Source organism: Pieris rapae, chromosome 16 (assembly GCF_905147795.1).
Source record: "Pieris rapae chromosome 16, ilPieRapa1.1, whole genome shotgun sequence".
Lineage (NCBI taxonomy): Eukaryota > Metazoa > Arthropoda > Insecta > Lepidoptera > Pieridae > Pieris > Pieris rapae.
Window position 1 is genome coordinate 9,587,231 of NC_059524.1, and position 19,876 is coordinate 9,607,106.

General features: G+C 34.8%; 1 protein-coding gene across 1 annotated transcript in view; it reads left to right on the forward strand.

Annotated features, from left to right (window-relative positions):
- LOC111000075 (dynein axonemal heavy chain 1-like) overlaps positions 1–19,876 on the forward strand; it is a 51,148-nt gene that overhangs the window by 26,582 nt on the left and 4,690 nt on the right. Inside the window, exons 40-76 of the mRNA XM_045631707.1 lie at positions 113–267; positions 929–1,046; positions 1,149–1,352; positions 1,954–2,167; positions 2,783–2,945; positions 3,362–3,480; positions 3,575–3,780; positions 4,429–4,591; positions 5,074–5,234; positions 5,437–5,652; positions 5,737–5,831; positions 6,331–6,469; positions 6,740–6,902; positions 7,078–7,247; positions 7,494–7,715; positions 8,101–8,262; positions 8,869–9,046; positions 9,214–9,344; positions 11,105–11,210; positions 11,434–11,588; positions 11,699–11,887; positions 12,346–12,475; positions 13,062–13,209; positions 13,434–13,537; positions 14,214–14,290; positions 14,399–14,466; positions 14,900–15,029; positions 15,197–15,340; positions 15,656–15,822; positions 16,137–16,362; positions 16,643–16,838; positions 16,950–17,143; positions 17,531–17,685; positions 17,795–17,894; positions 18,284–18,416; positions 19,109–19,242; positions 19,617–19,758. Coding sequence (XP_045487663.1) covers positions 113–267; positions 929–1,046; positions 1,149–1,352; positions 1,954–2,167; positions 2,783–2,945; positions 3,362–3,480; positions 3,575–3,780; positions 4,429–4,591; positions 5,074–5,234; positions 5,437–5,652; positions 5,737–5,831; positions 6,331–6,469; positions 6,740–6,902; positions 7,078–7,247; positions 7,494–7,715; positions 8,101–8,262; positions 8,869–9,046; positions 9,214–9,344; positions 11,105–11,210; positions 11,434–11,588; positions 11,699–11,887; positions 12,346–12,475; positions 13,062–13,209; positions 13,434–13,537; positions 14,214–14,290; positions 14,399–14,466; positions 14,900–15,029; positions 15,197–15,340; positions 15,656–15,822; positions 16,137–16,362; positions 16,643–16,838; positions 16,950–17,143; positions 17,531–17,685; positions 17,795–17,894; positions 18,284–18,416; positions 19,109–19,242; positions 19,617–19,758 — 5,677 coding nt within the window. The remainder of the gene's footprint in view (positions 1–112; positions 268–928; positions 1,047–1,148; positions 1,353–1,953; positions 2,168–2,782; positions 2,946–3,361; positions 3,481–3,574; positions 3,781–4,428; positions 4,592–5,073; positions 5,235–5,436; positions 5,653–5,736; positions 5,832–6,330; positions 6,470–6,739; positions 6,903–7,077; positions 7,248–7,493; positions 7,716–8,100; positions 8,263–8,868; positions 9,047–9,213; positions 9,345–11,104; positions 11,211–11,433; positions 11,589–11,698; positions 11,888–12,345; positions 12,476–13,061; positions 13,210–13,433; positions 13,538–14,213; positions 14,291–14,398; positions 14,467–14,899; positions 15,030–15,196; positions 15,341–15,655; positions 15,823–16,136; positions 16,363–16,642; positions 16,839–16,949; positions 17,144–17,530; positions 17,686–17,794; positions 17,895–18,283; positions 18,417–19,108; positions 19,243–19,616; positions 19,759–19,876) is intronic.

Consider the following 19,876-nt stretch of genomic DNA (forward strand, 5'->3'; position numbering starts at 1 on the left):
CACTACAAAAAGTTTGATACAGGTAAATATTATTTCAGTTAACTCGTAATTTTGCTGGTGGAAAACGAAATGTTAAATTAAACCTATCTTCCCTAAAACACTTTAATTTTAGTGCTATGAAATCCTTCGCGACGCTCTGACAGCCATAAAGGGCAAGATAGCACCAGATGGGTTTCCTTTCACCACAGTGCATACGTTTATCGTAAACCCCAAATCCATTACTATGGGCCAGCTGTATGGAGAGTTCGACTTGAACACCCATGAATGGTATCTGTTCCTTTGTATTTACCTAAATATGTTTGTTAATTTGCTTAGTGTTTAAGACATTATATCATAAACATAAAATAACCAGCGAAAGTAGAGCAACTAAATTCTGGGAAAATGTTATCTTTTAAGGTGCAAGTTTAGTATATCTCATGATTTGAGTTTGTAATTTGGTTTTTATTTTATTTTATATAATTTCTATTTCTATTAGTATTTTCGTTTGGTTTTAATCACTTCAATGTAATATGGGCCTACTGAAAATCAGTGTTGCTAGTGACAGCAATTTAAAACTGATTTAGCCCATTTTTCATTAAAGTAAGATTTAAGATTTTTATGTGTGTGTGCTTTATATAAAATATTTATAAAGTACACACACTTTTTTATTTCTATTGTTTAATCTCTCAATGTACCTAAATTGTAGAATGGTTACTAGAAATATTTCTGACGTTGTAGTGCCTAGACACTAAACGAAGTATTTAATCTGAATACTGGATGATATTAAGATGGTCCAACAGTTTTTCAGTAGAGCGTGGGGCCTTAGAGTTAATGTTTTATCCTTATTGCTGTTGTATATAATATATATTGTATATAAATTATGATAGTGAGACATTCGATAAATAACTTCAAGATGAAGTTGAAACCATTGGTTTAAATGATCTTCTAGGACCGATGGTATCCTATCGAGCTTGGTCCGGGCTGGTATAGCGGTGGAAGACATGGACAGACGCTGGTACCTATTTGATGGACCAGTGGACGCTGTCTGGATTGAAAACATGAACACTGTGAGTTTGAACTTGAGGGAATATTTATTTATTTAATTATAAGTAATATGATCACTTTGCTCTGCAATCTCGATATTTTTCAACTTTTGATTGAATCTCTAGGTTTTAGACGACAACAAGAAGCTATGCCTATCAAGTGGCGAGATAATGAAGCTGACAGACAGACAGCGTATGATCTTCGAAGTAGCGGACTTGGCTGTGGCGTCTCCTGCTACAGTATCTCGTTGTGGAATGGTGTACCTCGACACCAAGGTGGTCGGTCTTCAGCCTCTGGTCAATGCTTGGATGAAGAGTAATTTGCCACCGGTAATTTTATAATGACACACACACACCTTCACATATTCACTTTTACACAATAACTTGTACCTACTGTATTGGATAATTTTTGTTTGTTTTCTTTTGTTAATTTTTGAACCTTTTTGTATAATAAATGGCTATTATATTTCTGCAGCAGCATTGCAGGACTACATCGTCGGGAATGTGGCATGACTTATATCGACATATATGCTATCTGATCACTTACCGCAGCCTATAAAGACAATTATAAATAAAGCAGACGCAGAATTATTTCTGTCATATTACGAAGGAAACTTTTTTTTAGATGCATGACAAATGAATTTTACAAATTGAATGCTTAAAAAATGGATACAAAGTAATGGGCGGAAACCAAAACTTTTTATAACGAATTTAAAAAATATGTTTATATGTATATTATTATTTTTTTTAAACATTTTCGGATCCGAGTGGTCGGCTTACAGCACATAGGCTGCCGAGTACTCGGGATATGCTAGGGAGGCCAATGGTTTAAAAAAAATGAACAGGAAGCTCGCACGGATCCGCAATATACAATGACCCCACTCCACTCGGATCCGAGAAAAGTGTTTAATGTGTTAACTCGAAATTTCAGATTGCAGACAACATCCGAAAAATCCTCTATAACCTAATAACGGTGTACCTGTACCCCGCCCTTACTATCCTCCGGTCAAAGTTGACGGAAATAGTTACATCTATTGATTCGTCGCTCGTGCTAAAGTTCTTGGAACTGTTGGACTACAGGCTCAGACCTCTCACTGGAAAAGATGACAGACCTCCCCCAGGACCAGTATTTCTTGCTACGATGCGTAAGTGTGCCGTATAAAAGTATTTATAGCGACAAATTTGAATTAATTACTCAAGGATTTTTCAATTTTTCAAGAAATACATGAGGCTTAATTATTAGTATTTTTTAATGACAAATTTATTTAAAAAAATATATAAATCAATGGCGCTACAACCTTTTTAGGTTTGTGCCTCAGATTTATGAATCCCATTAATGATCATTTGTCTTATAGGCAAGGGAGCGTTCCCAAGTATTCCGTAACGAATTATTTTTAAGCTAAGTTTTTGGTTTAATGAGCTACTGAGTGGAAACGAAACGTTACTATAAGTTACATAAACTTGAACTTGAACGTTCCCCAAGGTTATCAGCCTACTGTTCCTGCCGCAGCAGTAGCAAGCCGCTTTCCTCACGATGTCTTCCTTCACCAAGCCAATGTTACATTCGCACATAGAAAGTCCATTGCACAGTCAGGGATCGAACCTACGACCTCATGGATCAGAGTCGCATGCTGAAGCCACTAGGCCAACACTGCTCTCAACTATAATGCTTGAAATTGAATTCATTTGTTTTAGTAAAATACAGTTCTTCCATCGTTTTTTACGCAATGTACTTAATGCCTGATTATTTTACCGTGTAGCCAAACTAGCCCCATGTTGGGTCGTGTGGGCGATTATATGGTCCGTGGGCGCTACCTGCGATCACAACGGACGTGCGATTTTCTCAGACTTTATGCGAAATATTATGGAAGAGAATGGGACCAAACCAGCGTTTCCAAAAGAGGGCAGGGTTTATGACTATACGTGAGGATTTTTACATTTAAAAACTTATTTTACCAATTCTTATTTGGGAAAGGTTGTTTGAAGGGGGGTGGAAGTCACAGCTTTTCTCCACTTCTTTGCCGCTCAAGTTTTTAACGCCTCAACTTATATTATATAAATACTAGTGTACACACGTAAGAAGTGAATTTTACTTTAATACTAAGACTATTATAGAATCTTATTAATTGTTATAGAATTATTATTATGATTGTTATCGTTATTATATATTTTTGTAATTCTTTGCATCTCTTCCTATCAACCGTGGTAGGGACAAGAAAAAGATGGCGCATAACGGTAAAATAAATATAAAAAAAATGTGATGGTATTTTTTTCAACGCCGATAAAGATGTTTCACTTCTAAAAATCTCTTTGCCTATATATGCACTTGCAATATGCAGATTACATGACGGTGGCTTCACTGATCCAACAGACGACGGTGAGCCAGCAAATCCTTACTGGTACAACTGGATGGCTAATCTTGATGAGTATGAAGTGGATCCTGAATGGCAGTTTGCTGGTATGCGAATATTTTTAATCAATGTATTCCCTTACATATTTTGTTTGTTTAGTTTGCTGTGTTTTTCAATATGTTCTACTTTGTTATATTTCAGATATCGAAGTGCCAACGTTAGATAATGTTCGTAGTGCGGCGATACTGGGCTACAAGATCGCTAACTACAACCACGTGATCTGCGTAGGGCCAACAGGCACAGGAAAGACGGTCACGATTTCCTCAAAGCTCTCCAGAGGGCTGCATAAGAAATTTATTTGCGAATTCCTTGTCTTTTCGGCTAGAACTTCTGCTAATCAGACTCAGGTAAACTTTAACTCTGTATTGTGTGTATTATTAAAGTGGAACTCGTTTAGGCACATGATGGTAAATAGTTTACGGAACGTCACAAAGGTGTGCAGCGTTTTTGTAGAAGAAAAGGGAGAGAGCTATTGAAACTGATTGAGAGAGAGTAAGAAAGGGAGATCGAGAAAAAATACACGCTATTGATGTATTCGTTAGGTAGTTACATATTAGAACTTTAGATGCCAATTCTATCAAGTCTTGTGATGTAAACGCAGATTTTTTTTAATATTATAACTAGCACGTATACAGTATATAAACAGTGTGAATATAGATAGATATACAAATAAATACATGGAGTGATCATATACTGGTACATAATCATCTATTGAGGCTTTTACCTTAGTAATAATTATTTTACAAAGCAGTTTCACTTCTGACTTGTGAAATTTGTACGCACACACTTATTTTATTTCTTTACTTACATAAATATATACATTATCCTTACATACTCCGCCAATACGATAATGTCGAGGAGAAATAAAATAAATAAGATACATACTATACACAAGTCCCTACAGTGAATTCTCTCTGAGAACATATGTACGTTGATTTTTGCACCAGAATCAATTCGATTTTAATTGCTAGTAATACAGTATTGGTATATTCCAGGATGTAATAGACGGGAAGCTGGAACGTCGTAGGCGTGGAGTGTTCGGTCCACCGCCAACCAAGAGACAGGTCTTCTTCATCGATGATCTGAACATGCCGGCCCTTGAAGTATACGGAGCTCAGCCCCCTATAGAGCTTCTAAGGCAGTTTATGGACTTCTCTGGTATATTTTATATATCATACTAAAATCAATTTTGCAAATTGCAAATTTTTAAAAGTTGACCGGGTTCGTCAATTCTACTGACAATAGTTTTTGTACGATGCATAGTTTAGGGGATATAACCAAAAACGTATTTTACCCCTTTTTCCAAGATGGCGAGGGGTACAAAGGCTCCAACCCCACAAACTTGGTGTTATTGAACCCCCCCCCCCACCTTGACCAATTTGTAAAATTGCGTACCCTAAAAGATGTTCAGCCGATGTAACAGTTCAATGGACGAATATATAGGTTTTGGGACTTTAAATATGCCGTTTTAGGATAACATTTCTAGGGGTCTATAACTCAGGTTTTGAATAGCGACAGTGTATAACGTACAATAAAATATGAGCTACTGTTTATGTGTAATTTACTTCACACTCCTAGTTAAGGTTACCGCACACGTGCACTAAAAATTCTAACTATAACTGGCTAAATTGAACACTTAGGCTGGTACGACCGTACGAGTATCGGTGACTTCAAGACTCTGATAGACGTGGGCATCGTCGCGGCCATGGGACCGCCCGGGGGGGGACGGAACCCCGTTACTATGAGACTGATGAGACATTTCCACTACGTCTCGTTTACTGAGATGGAATACAACAGCAAGGTTTGATTAAATAGTATTTCGTGTTATTCTCGTGTCTTTATTGGATATCTTTATAATAATAAAGTTGATTTAAAGTAATCAAGATCAATTAAAATTGGATAAATCTTAATACCTTTGAGCTTTGAACAAATATAAAAGTTATATGTTTAATTCTTGTATACAAATCGAAATGCTTTTCAATAATTTGAAATATTGTTTTTAGTATTGTATCTTCAGCACGATTTTAAAATCGTGGACCCGAAACTTGGAAAAAGTAACAGTCCGTGAGAATCCCTTTCTTAAGGGCTCTATCGAGATATTTAATTCTTTGGTAGAAGAGTTACTGCCGACTCCGACCAAATCCCACTATACCTTCAACCTACGGGATCTAAGCAAAGTCTTTCAAGGCATTCTTATGATGGATCCACACTTTGTCAAGGTTAGAGTTGTAGACTTTATTTTTATTACATTTAGTAAATAAAATTGTTCTCTCCTACACAATTGATACATGGCTTATATTTAGGATGAAGACGATGTTATAAGGTTATGGTATCACGAACATCAACGGGTGTACCAAGACAGATTGGTTAATACAGAAGATCGCAAGTGGTTTGTCAAGTACGTACTTTTAAGAAGTAGAAATATCCCCAGATATAGAGGCGTAGTACATTAGATTCGATTACAGAAAATGATTAGCACGACTTAGGTAAAACAATTTTGAAGATAAAAATCTTTTCAAATTTTTTATTATTATTATTATTTATTTATTTGCTCAGATAAAATAATCCATCGTTGTGTTAGTGTAAACTTAGAGACTAGTGTTAGTATATAATTTTTAAAAAGTTAAACATAGAAACATAAAAACTCATGAATAAGTCTATATACAGCAGTCGATCTGTACTGATAAGTGTACGCATAAAATGCCTCATGATAGGCGAAGACAGGTCATCTGCCACAGTCTTCAAGATGCTGTTCCGACTTTAACATATCTTTCGCCTTATTCCATGTTTGTTGAAAAAACAATATTAACAATAGAAAAAACTAAAATATGGAAAGTTGAACTTTAAAAAACTAAACAATTAATGCGTTATAATTTATAATATCTTTATATTTGAAGCTTGTTGGACAAGAAAATTAAAACGGAATTTGGCAAAAAAGCTAGCGAAGTTGTTGGTGGAAGATTGATGTTGTTTGGCGATTTTATGGACATTGGAGCTGATGATAAAAAGTACCTGGAAATTACTGATCAAGAGGAGGTATAGTATGGGTAGCTTATTGATGAATGATGTATTGATTCGACTATATGTGACAGACTCATTACAGGCTTTAAAGGATTTTGAAACCTTTGTCATGTTTTATCAAATATGTTACCATTGTAGCGATACGATGTATACAATTTCCTAAAACAATCTAGCCATGAATATATTTAGCAAACAAACAATGTATTCTGTGTAAAACGCATGCAGCCTTTTTAAAAATAATCACAGAAAATCTATATAAATAAAAATGATTGAACTATTTTTTAGCTTGACGACGTTCTGGCTCATTATCTGAACGAATATAACACATCTTCGACGGCACCTCTTGACCTGGTTCTCTTTGATGATGCTATCGCTCATCTCTGTCGACTAGCAAGAATCATGAGACAACCGATGGCCAATGCACTTTTGCTTGGTATGGGCGGTTCCGGTGAGTTAACAAAATGAAATAACAATAACATTTTTACCCAAGTCAAATATAAATTTTCCGTTTTTCGCTGCAGCAAGAAATGTATCCGACGTTTTCTTATGATACAACTAAGCGTTATAATCCTTAACATACTTTCTTAGGGCAAGCAAAAGCTGACGGTAATATTTTTTTTCAGGACGTCAATCTCTATCCCGACTAGCAGCCAATATGTCAGAGCTGACCTGCATTCAGATCGAGATTACGAAGGCATATGGACAAGCTGAGTGGAGAGACGACCTGAAGCAGACAATGCTGAAAGCTGGAGCTGAGAACAGAGGAACTGTTTTTCTTTTCTCTGATGCACAGGTTTTTATTCAAATATTTTTAAAGCTTTATGGGAAATTTAAAAGTCATTGCTTTTAACTCTTAATCTGCAGGAAAACATGCAAAATCTTCGTTTTAATTAGCTGATGAGGAAGGAACTGGTTTGACAAAGAATACAATTCTTAACATTTTTGCATTTTTAACATATATAAATTATTTGTTTTAATCGACCAAGCGAATCCCTAATGAATTTGTTTTAAAAAATACCTTCCTTTTTCAACGTTCTAGATAAAAATGGAATCGTTCCTTGAAGACCTGAACAACATCCTGAGTTCTGGTGACGTGCCCAACATCTATGAAGCAGAAGACCTGGACCGTATCTACATGTCCGTGCGACACGCCGTCATGGAAATGAGCCTTCCCGCTACTAAGACCAACCTCTTTGCCTGCTATCAACGACGCGTGCGCAGTAACCTGCATATCGTTATTGTTATGAGTCCTGTGGGAGAGGCAAGAGCTTGATTTATTTACCATATCATAATGATATTATCATAGAATAGTTTGTGCTTTTTAATAGATCTTAAAAAAGGACCAAAATTATATTCTATTCTGTAGTTCTACATACATCGCTTGACATGTTACATTCGCGATAGTATTAATACTCTTATATATTATTTTATATATTAAACAAGCGCTGCAGGCTGTCTCTGGGCAGTATTTTGATATTCTGTGCTTTTTAAAGGAAAATATTTGTTCCTCTGTGATGTGATACATGTATCAAAACCAAACGATAAATTAAGGCTTTAAAAGGATTTTGTTAACACGTTCTAGGTATGTAAAAAGAACGATGAAATTAGGAACTGTTAATATTTTTTGAATTTTTGTGTTTTATCAGATATTCCGTGCTCGTCTTCGTCAGTTCCCATCTTTAGTGAACTGCTGTACTATCGACTGGTTCAGTGAATGGCCACGAACGGCACTGGACTCCGTGGCCACGCACTTCTTTAACAACATGTACGAGCTACGGACCACCGATGAAGTCATCGCATCTATGGTGGTACGTACATTTACAGAATTAAGGTATTTCACATTTCTTAAATGATCAGCTATAGGGGTGGTTGATTTTTATGTTTCGACTCGTGTTGAAGTTAAATCCAATTTTTCATATCATTTCAAATTTTAAAACGGGATTTAATACAAAGGAATTTAGTATAAAGGTTAAGTTGGTCATGTTAATTTTTCGAATCTAGTTGAAAGGTTTGAAATTTAAAACCACAAGCATTTAATGGATTTATCCTAAATTGTTTGTTTCTTTGTAATCAAATCAAAATCATTTATTCATTCAAGCAACACAATGTAAACTTTAAGAAATACATATTATGCTAAATTCCTTTAATTTTACATTTACTGCCAGTTCTAAGAAATCAAGAATGGAAGAGAAGAAGTGGCAATTAACTCCGCCACTCATTTTAATCGCCAAGTTTTAGTTTTACACAATGTATGTAAGTAAGGCTGCAACAATTACACCAAGTTCCATATGACATGTTAAGTACATAATAGTTAATTAATAATAAAAATCATTTTCTCCTTATCTTCTTCGACATTCGAACCTAAATCAAAAACATAAACGAAATATTTTCTCAATATATATTTCTTGAAACAGTCGGTCTGCTGCTTCGCCCACCAAAGCGTGGTAGAAGCTAGTTCTCGATTCTTGGCGCAACTGAATAGACTGAATTACGTCACTCCCATGTCTTATATGGAGATGCTTGCTGCATATGCCGAGATGTTCAAAAAGAAACAGTTGGCTATACTCACCGAGTCTAACGCTTTGAAAACTGGTCAGTTAATTGTTATAAAAATATGGTAGTATTACTAGAATTGTAATTTCTGACGATCACCCACATGTTCTTTTCAATCCTAGAAACAGAGAAGCAGTATCAACCAGAGTTGTCGGTCAAGTTGTAGGACAAATTATCGATCTCGATTCATTATATTATAATTTTAGGACTTAACAAGCTAAATCAAACTGAAGTGGAAGTAAAGCAGCTGCAAATAGAACTTGCAGAACTAAAACCTCTGATGGAGAAAGCTGCGGAGGAGACCAGGAAGGTTATCGACCAGATCGCTATTGATACTGTAAGTAATTATATATGTGTACATGATTTTCGCCTCTTGATCAATCTTTTTTTTAAACTATATATTATGGTAGGGGAGCCCACGATGCTAAATGGGGATTTACTCGAGCGTCGTGGAGACCTATTGGGTTGCAAAGCTTAGATGATAGGAAGAAAAAAATGTTATATGATATATACCTTTTCATCGGTGGGGAAAGCGGCTATAGATGTTTAAATATGTAAAAAAAAAGTGTTGCATGGACATACTCGAGCGCGTCAGATATTGATAGCATCAATGTCCTACGTATTTTTAATAATATACGTATGTTAATCTGATCATTTGCATGATGGGGGTGGTTGTACGTAAGGGTTAAAAATGAAAAAAAAAAAAATTTAATCGAGCGCGTCAGATTTTCTAAGGGGGTGTTAAGTGCACCAAAAAAAAATCTCTCATTCAATAATCTGACGATTTCGATATGACGCAAACTCGCAGCCATTATTATAATGTGCAAAAAAAATTCGCCATTTTGAAATACTCGAGCGCGTCAGATTAAGATATATATGGTTCAGATTTATATTCTAAACATACTGTCTCATAATCTGACGATTATCTAGAGGGATTTGCCTGATCTGACAAAAAAAATATTAGAAAAACGGTTCACCCTAAAGGCCATCCCTGCAATTCCATTCCTGGGCGCTTAAAATTGTACTTATGAGCTCGCTGAGTTCAAAGAAATAATATTTGTATGTGTTTGAGTTCTCCCAGCTCGAAAGTCTGATAGAAGTTTCATAGAACACTATTTTTGAAATTTTCAAACCCCAATAACTTTTGAATGGATCAAGCAATTTTCCCGCGGTTGACGGCGATCGACGCATTTTTTAAGCTCTAATTATTTACTTTCATCAAAAACGATAATCCGATATGAAATGTCGAAGTTATGTGATAGAAACACTTTTTTCGGTTTTCTTTCGTTCACGATATCTCTCGAACGAATCAACCGATTTTGACCAAATTGGTGGCGATCGACGTCGTTTTTCAAGCTTAAAGGTGGATTAGTTTTTTTGAAGTTGATGGATAAAGCCGTTTAAAAGTTATTGCAAAAAAACACTTTCAAAAAAACAAATTGTTATTTTTTTGGATATTTCAAAATTTCTCAAAATCTATCGGTCCGAATCGGTTCAAATTCACATGAAATCTAATTTTGAGGGAAACGCGGAGAAGGAAATGTATGCATCACGCAGCTGCACGCGTTTATCGTACGAACTTTATCGACGAAATTTTGTTATTTCGGCTTGCGGAAATCGTCAGATTATATATTTTTCAATATTCTTGAATTATTTCATTCAAAATAAAAAAAAAATTAGCTACGCTCGAGAATGTCAAGATGACGTTTTTTTTTTACAACTTTGCTGCCCTCCCCTCTCTTTACGTCACTCTCAAATTGTCAGATTAGTGGAATATACACTTTTTAGGATGTGATTAACTCACACTACCTTAATCTGACGCGCTCGAGAATGTCTGATGATCAATTTTTTTTTTACTAATCTGATCCTGTATCCTTCACGGGCGGCCTTATATATGGGCCTCATATTTGGTGGAGGTACTTAACCGGGTACAAGGTATCCCCCTGTATATTAATCTGCCGCGCTTCAGTAAATCCCGAAATCCCCTCTTGGGCTCCCCTACTATTAATTTTGTATAATAAATTCAGTTCCGTAATTTTTCAGTTGGACATAATATTAAAAATAATATTTTATATAACTAGCTACTATTACTTTCAGGCTATCGCAGAAGAGGCACGAATTAAGGTGGAGAAGGAACAAGCAATGGCTGAGGCCATGGCCAGAGAAACTACTGCTATGGCAGAAGATGCCCAGAGGGATTTAGGTACAATTTAGTAACAAAAACCAGTGGCGCCAAACATGAATTTCGGCTTTTTATTTCTGCATATATTTTTATCACTTTTCTATATTATATGGTAATCTTCCATCCCCTTTATACATCATCGTTTTTAGTTTCCGGTTTCCTCACGATAACCGTAATAAAAGCACTTATAATTATTACTTAGAAATACAGTTGTATTTTTAATTATGTTGAAATCTTTTTATAGACGAAGCGATGCCAGCGCTGCGAGCAGCAGAAAAAGCATTGCAAGAGTTGAATCGTAATGATGTTGTAGAAGTCAAAGCTATGAAGACGCCTCCAGCCGGGGTGGTTTTGGTCATTGAGTCACTCTGTGTAGTATTCGACATTAAGCCTATTAAGGTTAGATTTAGTAATGTAGTATTCCGAACTCTCACCTTCTTATTTACATTTCTCTTCTTCTTGTTATACTTATAAGAAACTTAATTTCCTTTTGTTATAAATATTAACAGGAACCTGGGCCTAATCTGGGCCAGAAAATCCTGAATTACTGGAAGCCCGGGTCACAAATGTTGGCAGATCCGACTGCGTTTTTGGATTCCCTGATGAAATTTGACAAGGAGTCTATCACTGAAGATATGATCAAAAAACTGAAGCGGTTCATCAATGACCCCAACTACGACCCACCCAAAATTCTGAAAGTAATTCTTTACAACAGTTTATTTTTTAAGTTAATCTTCTCGAATATCCCTAATCGTTATTGCAACGAGATGTACATTGAGGAGTCAACGTATTCAATATAAACATATTTTCTGTACCCTTCTCTTATTTTTATAGCAATGATTGACTGCTATAGAAATAAAAATGTCATAGTGGCTTTAGCTTGCGACTATCATCCTTGAGGTCAATTTTTCGATTCTCGTATGTGCAATGGACTTTCCATTGCACATACGAGAATGTGCATATTTAAAATTCGCTCGAAGGGTAAAGGAAAACATAACGAGGAAAACGGCTTGCATTAGACCCAAAAAGTCGATGGTATGTCAGGGACAGGAGGCTGATCACCTACTTGCCTAATAGATTGACAAATGATTATGAGATACAGAATTCTGATTGTTGCGCAATTGATTTATTTTTTATAATTCAACCTATATTGTAGGTCTCGAAGGCGTGCATGTCCCTATGTATGTGGGTTCACGCTATGTACAAGTTCTACCACGTGAATAAGGCCGTAGCGCCCAAGAAGGCGGCTCTTGATAAAGCTTCCAAGGATTTGCAGGCGGTTGAAGGTAAGTTATTTCCAAACTAATTCGACTTAGGGTCCTTCAAGAAAAGACCAGACCGTAAAAGGCCGGCAACGCATTTGCGAGCCTTTTTGTAATGTAAGTGTCCATGGGCGGTGGTATCACTTAACTTTAGGTAAGCCTCCAGTCCGTTAGCCTCTTATTTATATTGGCCTACATTAAAATTTAAAATTTTTATTTATGTTGGCCTACATTAAAATTTAAAATTTTTATTTATGTTGGCCTACATTAAAAAAATCTCATCATATAGGTATTATATTAAATTTTTTTGATAATTATATTATGTTCTTTAGTATTGTGGAACATTTTATAAACAATAATATAAAAGATGAAGATACAGGCATTTTTTACACCTTGTGTAACATTATTGTAGTTATAGAAGGGATCCTTATTTATTTGCAATTGAACAAGCCTATATTAATCAGTGATAATGTAGAAGAATTTTCAACTCTAAAATCAACATACAAATCTTTCTTCTTTATAATATTAGTATAGATTGCATGCAAAATGAGGTAATATCAGGACATAAATATAAAGTTAATTATACTAATAATAACGTTTTCGTCTGCAGCCATGCTTGCCAACGCTAAAGCTAAGATGCAAGCTCTATTAGAAGGTATTGCCAAACTAAACGCTTATTTGCAAGAGAAGGAAGAAGAGAAACGAAAGATGGAAGAAGATATCAACCAGTGTTTGGCGAGAATGGATAGAGCGAATCGGTATGTTATTTAGTTCTAAGTTTACAACACCATACATAATATTATATCTGCGGTATATATTACAAACTCTTTTATCTAAAATCTATTACTATTCAAGTTATTAATTAACATTTATGTTTACTTAATAGTCATAATTAATATTATTTTTACTACGACATTGCAATGTTTTGAATCTCTGTATAACAATTTTACTAGACCATATAAACATATCAATATTGTTTCAGACTTCTCAACGGTCTTTCGAGTGAACGAGTTCGGTGGATCAAGACAATCAAGGACTTAGATATAGCCATCATTAACCTCATTGGAGATATTTTATTGAGTGCCTGTGAGTTAAAATAAAAAACAAAATAAAAATCATTCATTCCTTTAGGTTATACAATGTACACTCATGAACGTCAATAAGAAATAGATGTCAGTTCTCATATTACCATGAGTACAGAAAGGACGAGCAGAACTGGCAATAAACTCTCCACCACTCGTTTAATCACGAAGTTTTTTTTAAACAATGTTTGTATGGAGCTAATGTCCATTAAACCATGTTCCATACGACATCTTAAGTAATTCATAATAATAAAATAAATTACAAACAAAGATTTGTCCTCTATCAGTGTTTATTAATGCTTTAGATATGCCAAACCTAAAAATACATAGAAAAGCCAATTGAAAATGTGTGTAAGTTACTGACGCCAGCGCGATCTATCTCTTTAATTGTGAATCAGAAACATTATCCTGGGTGCGTGTGTTTATAAATTTTATTTTAAAAACTGTAAATATATAACTAGAATCTTGTTTATTATTAGGTATTAAGGGGAAATATGTATTAAAGGGAAATATAATAATAAAATTTATAACACGTGCAACTAAGTGATCTTTTGGGTCGTTGGCATTTCTTTGGAAAGTGGATTTACCTACCGATATATATTGGACGATAATTCGTTACATAGTTTGAATGTTTCAACAAGTGATTGGTCGTTGTGTCAATAAAAAAAATGCAATTTTAGGTGCGGTTGGCTACATTACGCCATTCACAGATGAGTTCCGTCGGGAACTATTGTCGCAGTGGATTAGCCATATGGAGGTATAACAATAGTTTCCTTTCTAATGCACCTTGTTAACTACGTTTCTTTAATGCAGGTATAATTGTTAATGTTTTTAATCATTTGAAAAATTGAAATATACTCCACAGGAAGTAGAACTTCCACATACACATGGAGCAACTCCACTGTCGACTTTGGGCGATCCTGTTCTAATAAGGTTTTGTTTCTCATAATTTATATTTCACAGTTTCTAGCAATATCGAACTATTTTAAATCTATTCTTAGGTCCCGTCACACAGAACGATAGTGAAATAGATTTGTACACAGTAGATAGTAGTGATTACTTTATTATAGAATATTTTTGTTAATTCTAACAATCATTTGGTACTTCGTCTAGCTTCTAAGTCTCAGAATCTTACCTAAAGACAATCTTTGTGCGTTTAACATATAATATAATATTTGTATAATTTAATATAGGAATAATAATTCCTATATATTCAGTATTTCTTTAAAAAATACAAAATATTAAAATACTTGTGGCAATACTTGATTGTAATAAATATGTGCGTAATATCATAAATTCTATACGATATGATACAAAAAACGTTATTTTTCTGTATATGTTAACTGGTACTGTTGGTTATTTATAGAAACTGGCAGATGTACGGTTTGCCAAGAGATCCATTATCAGTGGAGTCAGCTGTCCTGATGTCGAACTCTCGTCGATGGCCTCTTATCATAGACCCTCAAACGCAGGCTAATAAGTGGATAAGAGCGATGGTCAGTTATAATATCTTGTCTGTCAAGTTGCTGGTTCTATTTACTAGTGTGGTACTATGCCATTTACGCGTGTATATTAATAACTATATTAATAAGTTTTATATTGTATTAGTAATAAGTTACTGGAAAATAGGAAACAAAGAAATAAATTCAAATATAAATTTTAGGGCAAAATAGAAGGTCTCGTGGTATGCAAACCAAACGATAGAGATTTATTGCGTAACTTTGAATCCGCTCTGCGATTTGGGAAACCTATACTTTTAGAAAATGTTGGACAAGAACTGGACCCAGCACTAGATCCTGTTCTAAAGGTTAGTTAAAAGTTACGAGTTAAAAGAAACTTCTTTTAAATCGTTATTTTTCCATGCAAATATTAATGTAATTTCTTGGTTTTTTTTATTATTTAAGTTTATACTTTGTACAGTTAGGTGTATGAATAAATTTAAGTTATTTTGATGATTATTCTGTGCTTAACACGTAATCATTTTTTTAATAACTAGTAAGTCATGATGGCACACAAACAATAAATGCACTACAATTCCTACAAGACAATTCAGATAAAATTTACTGTTGTAGTTCAAGTAACTTTAGCTCAATTAATGTTAATTAATCCAATATTTTTGTAGCGTCAATATTTCCGCCAAGCAGGTCAGTTGGTACTCAAGTTAGGTGATTCTTTAATCCCGTACATGCCAGGATTCCGCCTCTACATTACATCTAAACTTCCCAACCCCAAATATACTCCGGAAACATCAGTCAAAGTGCAGATTGTTAACTTTGCACTTGTCCCAAGGTATTATTTATGTAATTAATGTTTTCTAAAATAAATTTTAGAATCAAAACAGATTTTTTTTAAAGTTTTGATCTTACATTCTTTTCTCTGAATAAAACAATTTTATTGCTGTTAATTCTTGATGATTAATATAATGACAATAAATTAAAAACAGTATGTGGACGTTATGAAGTTCTCAAAGTAAACGCAACATCGGAGATATATTTTCTATGATTACATATTTAGCATGCAGTTTTCAATAAACACCTTTAAAGATAAAACACTAATGTTTTCGAAATGGAAACGCCAAATTCTAACACCGAAAACAAATATAGTGGTCTGGCTGAGCAACTCCTCTCAATAGTTGTGGCCCAAGAGCGACCAGATTTAGAAGAACTCCGAGGGCAACTCATAGTTACTAGAGCGCAAATGTCATCGCAGCTGGCTGAAATGCAGTCTGCGATTTTGTATGGACTTTCGAATAGTGAAGGATCACCGGTCGATGATGTACCACTCATTTTGACTTTAGAGGCAATTAAGATTAAGAGCGCTGAAATTTTGGTAAGGGTTTTTAACCTCCTTCATTGCAGTTATAATGTTGATACGTAAGCTATATATTAAACAAATGGGTAAACAGTACGTAGAAGCTTGTACTTGGCAGTGATTGATGCACCTCATCTTTCTCATCGTTTAGAATTTAGATACAGAATTTGACTTAATATCCAGCGGCAAAGAGAAGGAATCTTCTTCTGAAATTACGAAATGTGGAGTTTTTACGTATACGCTTTTATAACTAATCACTACTTATTCTACTAATAACATAATGAATGATATTTCCCAGATAAAAGTGGAAGACATAGAGCGTACATCAATAGAGATAGACGCAGCTCGTGAGGGTTATGTACCGGTTGCGAACCGAGGACAAATTTTGTTCTTCTGTTTATCGGGAATGGCAAACGTCGACCCCATGTACCAATATTCCCTTGAGTGGTTTGTCAAGCTCTTCGTACGGAGCATGGCTGAGACTGAACCGAATGGTAAATCTTTTCAAGCTTAATAAAACTTATTCAAAAAACTATGTTAGCCGTAATATGGTTATTTGTTTGTAACTTGAGTGAAATAGTACTAATTAACATTTTACATTACAGAGGACATAATAGAGCGAGTGGAGATTATCATAGAACACTTTACGTTTATTCTTTATCAAAACGTGTGCAGGAGTCTCTTTGAGCGACACAAGTTGTTATTTGCTTTCTTGCTCTGTGCCAGAATTCTTCTTGATCGAGGGACTATACGCTTCACAGAGTTCAATTTTCTTCTTAATGGCGGTAAAATAGAACAGGTTAGCAATTTTTTATTTAAAAAACAATTGTGTTGTAATCATTTTTTTTATTTTTACATACTGACATATATGCCCTAGTCATATAAGTTGTATTGGCTTTGGTAGAATATTGAATAATAACAGCAATTGATGATTATAAAGTGATCAGTCATCAGGTTGAATTTCTTTAAATGATGGCTATTATTCAAGGTTCTACCAAAGCCAATACACTCGCCATCGTAATCTATGTCGTTCTTCTTGCGTCTAATTTCGATCCCCTATTCTTTCGAGGTCCTTGACAACTCCAACCCACCAACGCAATCTCGGTCTACCGGGTTTTCTCTTCACCACCAGTTTAAGGCCGGAAGCTCACACATCCTTCCTGCACATATGTTTATTATTTTCCAGGAGTTGGATAACCCAGAACCGAAATGGATATCACCTCGAATGTGGTTGGATATGCAGCAGTTAGCTTCCATCCCTACGATGAATCAGTTTGTGATGGACTTCCCAGAGCACACAAAATTCTTCAAGACCTATTATGATGCCTGGAACCCACACAAGTGAGACGAGAACTACGTTTTACCATAATATTATACCTAAATTTCCTATATATTAAAAAGGTGGATTTGTTGTATGCTTACCCTTATTATTAAAATTTTTGTTTTCTAGATTGCCATATCCTAAACCTTTAGACTCACAATTGGACCCTTTCCAAAAACTATTAGTGCTGAAGTGCCTTCGTCCAGACAAGGTGGTTCCCGCACTGCAGGTCTGTTCTGTAAATTATTGTAATAATTTTTATTTTTGTTTAATCTTGCCTTCTTTATTATAGACGAAGTAGCCCGTCTGGTCACTTCAGATGGTTGAAAATTATAAAATATTGAATTCTTGTGTACCCAAGTACACAGCTTAAACCTACGGTTTGTTTTTTAGCTAACTACCCTTATACCTTATAGCTCATCCTAATAAAATGTCCGTCCATCTTCTCTAAATTTCTCTTAAAGTTATAGCTATTTTAAACATTAAGAGTTATTTATTGTTTTAGTCTATAAATATGAAAAAATATATGATAGTCTGGGCCTATTATTATTTTGGTATAAATATTTGTAAGAATATATCAACTAGAATTAGAATTAAAATACATATATCTCATTATAGGACTATGTGGTGGTTGGTCTAGGAGCTCGGTTCGTAGAGCCTCAGCCAGCAGACTTAGCTGCTTTGTACGCAGAGTCGGACCCCCTTGCACCAATCATATTCGTGCTTTCCACTGGAACTGATCCCGCTGCTGGTATGTTAGACATTTCTACGTGTACTCTTATCCAAAAAATATTTGGTATTCACTATTGTATAATTTGGAAAGGAAATTTCTGAATTAGTATCTACATACTTCAACGTGTTATTTACTGTTAAACTTTAAGTTAATTTATAAGCGTTAAAAGTATTTTTTTGAAGTGAAACTTCTTTAGAATCGTTGTGATTTCAAACCGGATGCAACGAAAAAGCGACAGTAAAAAGAGACAGAAACATTAATTCATATGATTTAACGTGGGAGAAAATGAGATAGATAAACTTCTTTCGAATCGTCGTGATTTCAAACCGGATGCAGCGGTAAAGAGAGACAGAAACATCAATTCATCATATGATTTAACGTGGGAGAAAATGAGATAGGAGGCATTATACAGCCTCTATTTACTGCCGCTTTTTTTTTGATCGAATTTCAAACTTTCGTTGTTTTAGTTATTGTCAAATTAAAGATTTATATTAAACTTATAAATTAAAATGTATAATTAAAATATACTGTTTTTAAAGAACACACACATTTAGATAGTGGAAAATGATTAATTTATATTTGTTTTTGAAGGTTTCACTTCTACCATGTGTGAATTGCACAAATTTTTTTTAATTTTTACGTGCTTTATTGATGAGTGAATAATAAAGTCAGTATATTAGTGAGTCTTGTTTCCATACTACTTATTTCAGATTTACTTAAATTTGCGGATAAGATGAAAATGGGAAAGCGTTTTGAAAGTATATCTCTCGGTCAAGGACAAGGACCACTAGCCGAGACCATGATGAGAATAGGATGTGATTTTGGGAATTGGGTATTCTTTCAGGTAATGTTTACATATTTTTTAACCCAATTCTAGAGAGAAACACCAAACACTAAATATTACAGTATACCTAAAATACCTGATTTAGAAAAAAAATACTTACTTAGTAAGATTTAATTTTTTATTACCCTCAAATGGGTCAATTTTTCCCTTTTTCGGTGCGGAACTTTTTTTTAAGCAACACTTATGAAATGTTAGAATTCTACGTAATAAAAAATCAGAGTATAGTTATATTTACAAATTGTACAATTTTCAGATTTGTATACAATTGACTTTACCTACGCCAAATATGCTAGTAGATCACGCTAGGTATGATAGATTTAGATATATACCCTCTTATCTTACGATGTCATGGCTTAGATTGAAAACTATTGCAGAATTGTCACCTGTCTCCTTCATGGATGCCAGTTCTGGAGTTGAACGTGGAACATATACAACCGGAAACCGTACACAAGGACTTCCGTCTCTGGCTAACTTCTACGCCTTCACCATTCTTCCCTGTCGCGCTCTTGCAGAATGGTCAGTTTATATTTAAACTCTTTTATTGCATATGAACTAACTGAGTCATTTGGAAAAACTGGAGACCGTGGAGGGGGAAGCGTGAAGGGGGGGGGATCGACAATACTGAAGGTAGCTA